Consider the following 10849-nt stretch of genomic DNA (forward strand, 5'->3'; position numbering starts at 1 on the left):
TATATATATATATATATAATTCGTTCTTTGAAAAGATTCGTTAAACATATGCTTGTTGTCAAATATCAGTGACTTAGTTTACGTATCAAGAACATGAATTATTTTGTTACTTGAAGCACCTCCATTCTATGTTATACTATGCCTTCTGTCATATTTAGGCATGCCATGGAATGTTTTCTCTATTTTCATGTACAGATGTAAGTAACTGGTACGTACGTTGCTTCACCCAGCCGTTACCTGGCAACAGGGTTAATGCACCTTAAATAGTGTTGTGTTTGTACAGTGTATTGTTGAACATTGAACTAGGAGTCTTTCTTTTTCATTCTCTCCTGTTCTTTCTCACCATCTTTCGTTATCGCTATCCCTTTCTTCTTTGTTTTTTCTTTCTTAGCATCACCTGCGTACATGACCGTGTATGTTTTGTTGTGTGAAATAATTTGTTTTTTGTTGTAGTTATGTAAGTCGATAGCTGTTTAAACTGTTTATTTATTTCTTTGTGCATCCAATGAGGCCACAGCATTAACCCGGCTTACTGGGGATCCTCCTGTATGGTACCTTGGTTTTTTATCTTTTATTATGTCTCCGTTCTCTGTCACAATGATTTGCTTACCTTTCATGTGTAAAATCAACCATGAATTATTATGAACCATGTGTATATTTCTGAAAGTGAACATAGTTGATTATTTGTACCATGCAGAAACAGTATAATAAAACGAAATATGATTACAGTGTATATACGTTCGTATGTTGGCAAATTGAAATAAACATGTAAATAACATCTAATGTAATATCAACAATAATTCAAAATGAAGAATACGTTGTGTAGTTTGATGGTATTTTGTAGGCCTAATTTCAACATCTAACCATTGCAATGCGTGAATTGTTAGACTGTATTAAGTTACGTAAGATCCTCTTAAAGAATGCAATTGAGTAAGAGAGAGGAGAGAGAGAGAGAGAGACATAATATTGATAACATACATGCAAATATATGTGACAGGGTGCGCTAGACATTCACAAAAGCTATTCTACCTACGTTACTAGAGGTAACAAAAATATCTTTGTGATCAAACAACTTGCAGGAAATTGATACAACGGACCATTTTGTGATGCAAATAAGATCAATCATGATGATGTTGTCTACATTTACACTGACTGATAACATGGTTTGCTGTTATCAAGATTACATACATAATCATTATCATATAATTGATATAGAATACACTGTGAGAGTTATCATGCAAAAAAAGGGCCGATTATAATCGCCATTGACACAACTAGCTTGGACAATGTCATGTTTGTTTTGGTATTTGCTTTGTCTGCTTTTTGTTCGATATCTTTAGGAAGTTGCTTGAATAATAACGAGCCGACATCCGCCCATCCATTGTCGGACACCTTATACGTCAAACAGTAGCTTGACACGTGACTTCGTCTCCTTGGCATGTTCAGCATGTTCAGGCCACTATCTGCCATAGTCACGTGATGGTAAGAAATTTAACTCAGTAAACCTGAAACTGATTATTCCCGATGAATTCAACAGTCAAGTTATATCTGATTGTACAAAGAAATGTTTGTTATTTACAGCTCTCAATACTGAAATCAGGCGATATCTTAGTTGAGACCGTGTTCGACAGATGCTCACTTTCCAACTGTAAAGTCCAAGTGCGAAAAACAGAAGAAACGGAAAGTTTCTTGCTGATGGTGAGGAAACATCCTCTACGGAGTCATAAGAAATTGCGAAGTGTAGAATTTTCCTCCATGCTAGGATCCGGCTTTAGCTTTTGCGGTTCTTCTTCCTCTCGTAGTACGCAAATTCCTGATTTAAAAAAAAAGAGAATAATAAAATAAAGACATACAACTAAACAAACACATCTTAGTAATTATACAGTTTAAGAGACTGCGCAATGGAAATGAGAACTGCTTGTGACATTTGGGTGGAGGAGCGGAGGCGGATCCAATTACTCACTTAAATCGAGCTACCTGAAAGGAAATTAATCGGTAAAACCTATCTTGCTTTTGGAAAGATCTAAAAACCGTGTTTATTCTTCATATTCCCCTTTCTACTTCAGTTTCATCAGAAGTTCACAAACAAACAAAGTAAGATATTGTCGTCGGGTGATGTTCCTTATTTCGAATGTTCGTTACTCGGGAAATGAAGTAAGGTTCGTAATTCCGAAGATTGGATAGTGCGACAATGGAATAAGGTTCGTTAATCACAAAGTGAAAAAAAAAATGCCTATTAACGAGCCTTCGGAATTAAGACCTTATTTTGTTTTCAGATCAATAAACCCTGGGAATAACGAATCTTATTTCATTGTCGGAATTACGAACTTTCGTAATTAAGAATCTTCGGAATAAGGAATTGTTTAACCAACGTCGTCATATGCACTTATTTACACAGTTACTGTCTTATATAAAGCAGACAAACCATTCAAACCATTCCATGGCAAGTATGTGAAAATGTGTCTGTGTGAGTGTGTGTATGTAAGTAGAATGTATGATGGAAAGGTCTTATCTATAGTCAGGATAGTCCCTTCAGTATTTACATATCACCTGTTCTACCAAACGCCAGAGGACTCAGTCCATTATTTCTTTCCCATGATTACTAGGGTTCCCATTTTTTACACTTTGCTAAATGAAAGCATTACGAGAAAAGAACTTGTCGATGTTCAGTAGCTTAGCTTTCATTAGAGGCAGTGTACAGACAAATAAAGCTCGTACAGAAGTACCATGATACTCACGATTAAAAACATGGCGGCCATCAATGTCGCCTTTGTCCTCACATCCAAATCTGTTGGGACTGCAAAGGAGAGTGAAACAAAAGATTTTATGCGTTTTTAGCAAAATTTCATCAAATCATCTCGTCCGTAGCCAGAACTGTGGTATGATCAACCGTTACCACAAAGCAATGCTCTTCAGCTTAAATTGTTTCGCTCAAATCCACAAACGAGTGAACCTTTACTAGACAGCCATGTGATCCCCTGTTGCCTCCTTCATTAATTCCGTCTCATGAAGCAAAAATAGAGAAGCTGATATCTCTTTGGACTATAGAAATGGTTAAAGTGAAGTTGGGTATTATACTCACAGGTCATGCTGAAGTTATCTGCCTTGGTATACATCTCTCGGACCCAGCCTCCCCACTGCTTGCTGATCGCACCGATATTATTCTTCAAGTCAGTCGTTTTCACCTTCAGAAAAGCGGATGTAGCATCAAGGTTGATTAAGAGATCAGATTAGTTTGTTTAAAGAAAGGAATTTGCCTAAAAAAGACACTTAACTTTAGATGAAAGCACTGTTATTTACGTAATTGTTCAGCTCAAATCCGGCGCAATCAGACCAATTCTGTCGTCATTCAAACGCCCGTTCATCCCAGGACAGAGCTATTATGAGTACGTCACAATGGTGAAGGATCAGGCCTGAGTATGTCGTCGCGTGACATCACATCTCGTTTGATGTCAATCATTTTCATCGTTTCTTCACCTTCTCAAATGCTTTCCAGTTAACACAATCATTTGAGAGCAACATTGTATGTCTATCAACCCATCACAAATACATCTAGGTTCACGACAGCCATAATCAGGAAATACTCATCGTCACATCTGTGTAATATCCTTTTGAATGATTAGGAATTCAATTAACTTTCTTTGTGTTTCTGCGTGTACTGACGTGTAATTAAGGCAACCTAAGAGAGAGAGAGAGAGAGAAATGTAGCTAGAGAAAAAAAAAGGGGGGGGGAGAGAGAGAGGTGACAGATCCCAATACCTCAAAGTTCACGTCGTCGGTGCAACATATGGTCTGACACGGGCAGCAGGGTCCGCGGACTTTGAGAACTGTGTTACCCTGGTGATCGAGGATGTCCAGATGATCTTTCCACGCGCTGATACTACATCCGGGTCGGATTGAAATAAAGCATGAGATGCGATGATGCGACGAGCTTCTTATTACTTTTAAAATTGGAGAACAACACGACTCATAGATTTAGCGCTCACCTGAGCACTTTGCCGTCATCACACTTTAACTGAGGCAAACTATTAAAAAAAAAAAAAAAAATCTTGAGATTTGGGGATTACTGCAGACGCCTTGGGCAACAACCTTATAATTTAGGGTATTGGGAAACAACCTGAAGGGCCCTGTGGATTATCAACGTCATCTGAACAAACTATTTTATATTCCCTTCCTGAATCGGTGATTCCTGGCAAGATAAGTCAAAATCTAATCCCTTGTTTTCCAGAAGAAGATTAAAGAAAAAAAACAAACGAAAATTTTCTAATTGGGAGTCTATTGGGCAGCACCCCGTATAGGGACACTACCACCACTTATACAAACTACAATCTCCTCTTCCACTTGTGGTTTCTGCCAAGCTTTGTCAAATTCCAGTCGCATTTTTAAAGGAAATGAATGTCAATAAAAGCAAACAAAACAAATGAATAATGAAAATATTATGTGACAAACGTTTATGCAATACGCACTTCCTACAACAGACGCCAGACTATGAGCGCTCACAATCAGTTACTTGAATCGGCAGGCCCCGTTTCATAAAAGATGTTAGGATGTCAACTCTTGCTGGAATGACAACTTCCTATAGCAACAGCCAATCAGGAAGCTGCATTCATGTCGTTACCATGACAATTGACATTCCAGCAAGACTTGTTATCATATCAACTTTTTATGAAACGGGGCCAGCTGCTGGTGAGCTGGTGAGCTGGTGAGCCACAATTGTGTCCAGGTTGACAGTATTTCTCGTTTTGTGGTAAGGCTGCTATATATACTCCGTAGTAGACCAATGAGCGTGGGTCTAAGTCGAAATATCAAACTTAGGATCTTACGTCTGTCTGACTGAGCCGATCACTGTTCCTGGGGGTGATTCCACATCGATGGTATAGGCGCAGTAATTGATACAGGCGCAGCATGGCCAACCGGCACAACACTTAAAAGGACGAACTAACCGCATCACCTCCTGGTTGCCACAAAAGTAGAGAACATAGTAAGTTTACAGTAATGACGATAACAATAGTCGCTATATGGCAACGATTAATGATTAATGATGACGGCTGCAGTGATAGCTTTAATGATGTTGAATGGTGATGACGAGGATGATGGCTATGATGATGATGGCGTGATGATGATGATGGTGGTGGTGGTGGTGATGGTGGTGGTGGTGATGATGTTGCTGATGGTGGTGGTGGAGGTAATGATGTTGATGATGGTGATGGTGGTGGTGATGGTGCTGATGGTGGTGGTGGTGGTGGTAATGATGATGATGGTGATGGTTGTGGTGATGGTGGTGATGATGATGGTTATGATGATGATGATGATGGTGATGATGATGACAATGATGGTGATCATGATGATGGTGGTGGTGATGATGATGATGGTGGTGGTGATGGTGGTGATCGTGGTGTGACGATGGTGGTGATGATGGCGATGGTGATGGTGATGGAGATGGTGGTGGTGGCAACGGTCATGGTCATGGTCATGGTCATGGTCATGGTGGTGGTGATGGTGGTGGTGATAGTGATGGTGATGGTGATGGTGGTGGTGGTGATGGTGGTGGTGATGGTGATGGTGATGGTGATGGTGATGGTGATGGTGATGGTGATGGTGATGGTGATGGTGATGGTGATGGTGATGGTGATGGTGATGGTGGTGATGGTGGTGATGGTGGTAGTGATGATAATGATGGTGATGGTTGTGGTGATGGTGGTGATGGTGGTGATGATGATGGTTATGATGATGATGATGATGATGACAATGATGGTGATGATGATGGTGGTGGTGATGATAATGATGATGGTGGTGGGGATGATGGTGGTGATGGTGTGGTGATGATGGTGATGGTCATAGCGTTGAGAATGTTGATTATGTTAACCATGATGATGACGGAGCTCGAAACCATAGTGATAATGATGATGATAATAAAGAAAACCCGATGATGTTACATGTATTTTTTTTTACTATAGGATGACAATGCCGATGATTAAAAATGGTGTTGGTGATGATAAAATGTACAATGACGCAAGCAGTTTTGCAGATGAGGACAACGATGATAATAGAGTTGGAAATAAAGACTTAAAAAAGAATACCTGGATGAATGAATCAGATTGTAAATAAACCTTTATGAAATGGTTTCGATAGATATAAAGATGTAAGGAATGTTAATTTACTTTTTGTGCATATGTTTCGCAATAACAAAACTGATGTGCAGTTTTGCGGGCTCTTTCACTCTAAGTCATATCATTACCTATCTTTTGATAAACGTGCTTATACTGGAGATACCAAGTTTATGAACACTGACAATGAAAATGATGAACATTACAGAAAGATGACCATATAAAACAGATGTAATGCGATAGAATGATGTTCGACTCTATTTCTAAAAAGTGATAGTATGCATCACCATGATTTTCAACATTGTCATCATCATTCTCATTTTCATTGTTATCATATTATATCCTAGTAGAGTAAATTCAAGATTACGCAATTTTCACATCTTTGAATATTACTGCATTACTCGTGACCTGGTGCTCAAAAGAAGTGAGGCACAAATGATATTCGTTTTGATAACTCTGAGTTGTCTGAGGTATTGCAGCTTCCACATAATTAGAACATTAGGAGTAAATAAGTGTGTTTTGCCCAATATTTACTGTCGTTCCCTATCTGTATAATACTTATATTTGACAATAGAGTAAGATTTTTAATCATTTTTTGCAAAGTGCAGAGTTGATTGAAATTTTATTCGTACAATTTGACCCCTTCGCCACTTTAATGTTTCTGTTGCAGATCCAGTGACGTGACGTGTTTGTCGACCGAGGACACGAAACCTGAAAATCCTAACATGACGAGTCCTTGATAGATATCAGTCTACAGTCTCAGCATTGTCGGTTGATGATGGCTATTGCATTGAAATTTGACAAAATAACGAACACTAGGGCGTGATTTTGGGGTATAGAGAGTATAGTAACCACTTAGGTATCTGTGTTCATGTGTGCATGGCGTGAGAGTCAAGTGCTGTATTTGAGTGCTGCGCTTGCTTGTCTGCTGAAATTACTGGTTTAAGAGAACTTTTCATACCTGTTGGGCGAAGTCGACAAATTTGAGCGTGAATCCACGTTCTTTTCCACAGCAATTCCTATGACACGGCTCAGACTCTACAGTGAAAGAGAGGATTCAATGGTGGAAAATACAAAACACACTGACTTGGGACAACTCTTCCCCCTAACAGACTCATACTGTCATACATGTATTATTATAGCAATTTACGATCACATTTACAACGTATATTACATCATATTTGTATATGCAGGCATATAGGGATAGGTTTTACTGCTATTAATGTGTATTCAGCAAACTTCGAGAGTTTGTTGTGTGATTACGTCACCTCAAGGTGAGAAAGACTTCTTTCTTATATAATAAGATCTCTGTGTGTAAGGGTTATCTGTTAACATAAGCTGTGTCGAGACGTGAATGTATTTACATATCATTGCTCATAGCTTGATCACGCCCAGTAATACCGATTACGTACAATGCAACAAGTGATGACAAACGCTATGACGTGTGAGGGTTCTTTTTTTTTCCATCTATCACTCGTTTCATCAATATCCTCCATCATGTATTTTTCTCTCTTTTTTGTATCATCTTTTCTTATTTCTCCTTTAATTCTCCATCGGTAGCTTTTCCAGATTGAGTCAACAAAATGTTGCACATTATCGTTCATTCCAGTAGCGTAATTCAGCCTACATACCACTTTTCATTATTTGTTGATCTCTCCCTCGGACTTTTATCCGAGTCAGGCGACCACATCAAAGCAGGTTAAAGATAAAAGGCCTCCTAACGAGAACTTTTCAGAAAGACACAGGTTCACCTCAACATCAGGACTGCTACAAGTAACATCCGGTACATTTCTTGTACTACCCAGTTAGATGATGTATGTTATTTTTATAAAGTTCCACATAGATTAGAAGATTTTAACTTTAAAGCGACATGGAGATTATATTTTCTATTTCTGCAACAAAAACAAAACAAAGATATTTTCTATCTGCAAGATCTGTCAACTTTGAGCTGAGCGTGAGATACCCTCACAGAATAGTATATCCCTGAAAGTTATACACTGTGACATCTTACCTTCAAAAGCGTAGTATATCTGTTGTCCCATGGAGTTTTTGATGACGTACTTATTCTCCATCTCAAATGGTGTCACGACTGTGGTGGAAAAAGGTGACGCAGGCCATCATTTTGCTTTATTTCCGTAAAACTTGAGTTTGAAAATCATGAGATATACATGCATTTTTAATAACCTGCAAAAATCGCATTTCGACGCTGTTCATGCCACATGCGAGATTTACGTACAGTCCGACAGCTCTTGGAGAAAAAAAGAAAAGAAAAAAGTAACCTTCGTTAATTGTCTTTGTCAACTGTATGCAAATGGAGCTGATAGTTTCTCTAAGGTATCAGTGTAACATCTCTTAAGACGGCCTTTTGGTTCCCAGTTGTAGAGATCATTTGAAATTGAATTAGTATTTCTTACAACTTTTGAATTCGATTGATTCCACTAATTTCATTAAAAGAGGTAAAATATGGCAAGATATACATCTTTTGATGTCCTATTTCTCAGCGTATTTTTTGTATTTTTTTTACATCTTGTCATTTGACTGAAGCAGGGCCATGCAAACACTTGATGTGTAGACTGTATTGATATTTAGATATCCTAAAATACAAATGATATCTGTTTAATATTCAGAAAGATATGAAAATGCTGCGATAAACTTGTGAATTAAACAGAATGCCTTTACGAGAAACGTCTTACTTTCAAATAGCTCGACGACCTGGTGTATGAGAACCTGATCGACGAGGGCAAGATATTCGAGACCAGAGGGACAGCCGGTGACCCCACCTGGCATCTCCATCCACTCTACAGGGGGTGCTGGTGGCCCCATACTCACAGTCTGTCCAGTTTGTCAAATTTAGCAGAAAGAATTGAGGAAGGAGGGGAGAATAGGTAAGATAGATATCGGCAAACTCAATATAACCCTATTTATATCACAAAGGTTGTAAATAGTGACGAGAAATAAGTACGAAAGTAAGCATGGTAAGACAAGAATGAGCTTGGGCAAAGGGTTGACAAGATGAATACTAATCAATAGTCTGCAAGAGACATTTTTTTTTTTTTAACTTGCCAGGTCATATAAAGTTTTATATGATTTATATAGCAGGAAGACAATTCGACCGTTCACAGTGAAAGTCATTTTGCTCACTAGGAATTCTAATCATTCGTCTTGTCATTGTATGATCCTTTTCATTCACCCAAATGCTCAATAATATGCCTTCATAAACCATGTCCCCTTCTGGTCTATAATTGATACTGACACCAAACTGACTGTTTGTATCCTAAAAGCCGAGTCGTCACATCTCGTACTCGTACCATTCTTGATCGCTCATTTCTTTTCACTGACTGCAAAAAATATCAACGATGACAATATCAATGATAATAATAATAATGATATTATAATCATTTAAAGCCGTCTGGATGAATATCTCCTCACTTTGTGATCGGTCAGTCTTTGCCTATAGGTAGGGACAGAGCAGATAACAATTAAGTTGGCAAGGTGTAGAAAGATAGAGGTTGAAAGATAGCAGTATTTTCTTCGTTTTATCATGACACGTGACCATGATCTATTTTCACTGATGAAGATTGATCTATCACATCCGATCTATTGAGTGCCTTATATACACTATCGAGAGGGGATAGTTTCAAAATGAAACAGCTTTTGTACACAGATTCTGAGTACGTAATTACAATTTAGGGCTTTTTACACTTGTGTTTCTTAACCCCGGACTTTCTCTGACCCAGGACTATCGTTAGTCCCGTACCAATTTTTTCAGCTTTTTACACTGGCCAATTAGTCCCGTACTATCTCTTGTCCGGGGCTAAGGAGAAAACTGACCTTTTTACACTCGTATTTCTTAGCCCCGGACTTTCCAAACCACATGAATATTCATAATTACGCTGTGTACTGTACACGTACACGCACGCACCGGCAGCACTTGATTGCCTCGTTTCTGATTGGTCAGTGAGGGTCGGACTTCGTGTCCGTCGCTTAGCCCAGGATTATTTTTTCGTTCTGTTTACACTCACTTGCTTGGCACCGCAATTGCGGTGCTAACCCCTGCTATTTTGCAGGGCCAGATAGTACCGTACTATCGGTGGGGCTAGCCCACTTTGGCAAAAACGAGTGTAAACAGAAAGTGGGCTAAGGATAGTCCCGTACCAACGGTGGGGCTAAGGCCCCCCCCCCCCCCCCCCTTAGCCCCACCGATAGTCCGGGGCTAAGCAAAAATTTACAAGTGTAAAAAGCCCTTTTGTTATCTTTCTGAGCCTGAATTAGTTCCTTCCCATACCTGAGGGACATTGGAGGAGTATTTGTGCGTCATGTTAGCAGCTCCTGGGCCCGAGGTTGGCATCTGGACTGTCTCTGTCGTACCAGCTAGCTGGATTTCGATCCATGGCTGCGGTGTAGCGATCGGTGCCTGATCCACCGGGGGCGGCAGCGGGGCTTTCTCGCTTTCGCCTTCCCTTTGTTCTAATTCCATGCTGCTCTTGTGGTCTATTCAATGAATTAATTATGCATACATCCATTGTTCCTTGGAGAATATTGTAGCTATTTCAGTTTGAGCTCGTAATGGTGTTCGTTATTCCCGAGGCTCGTTATTCCGAAAAATGTAATAAGCTTCGTTATTCCGAAAGTTTCGTTAATACAAAGGTTTGTTAGTGTGTTGGTACGTACCTTAACGAACCTTAATTCCAACAATGAACAATACCCGTTATTTCTTGCCTTGGTAATGACACGTAAAACGA

The 10849-nt window shown here is 39.3% G+C and overlaps 1 protein-coding gene across 1 annotated transcript; it reads right to left on the bottom strand.

Moving 5' to 3' along the window:
• Positions 1 to 1771: 1771 nt before the first annotated feature.
• On the bottom strand, positions 1772 to 10584 carry LOC139712344 (phospholipid scramblase 1-like). The gene is made up of 9 exons (XM_071624176.1): positions 10393 to 10584; positions 8801 to 8939; positions 8119 to 8196; positions 7069 to 7145; positions 4824 to 4954; positions 3760 to 3880; positions 3083 to 3185; positions 2739 to 2797; positions 1772 to 1813 (listed from the first exon to the last, which is right to left on the bottom strand). The coding sequence occupies exons 1-9, from the start codon at positions 10582 to 10584 to the stop codon at positions 1772 to 1774; spliced, it is 942 nt and encodes a 313-aa protein (XP_071480277.1).
• Between the last annotated feature and the right edge of the window lie 265 nt (positions 10585 to 10849).

The sequence above is a fragment of the Diadema antillarum genome, unplaced genomic scaffold (assembly GCF_040938485.1).
Source record: "Diadema antillarum isolate AM-2024a unplaced genomic scaffold, OU_Dant_1.0 seq00001794_RagTag, whole genome shotgun sequence".
In the NCBI taxonomy this organism is placed as follows: Eukaryota; Metazoa; Echinodermata; class Echinoidea; order Diadematoida; family Diadematidae; genus Diadema; species Diadema antillarum.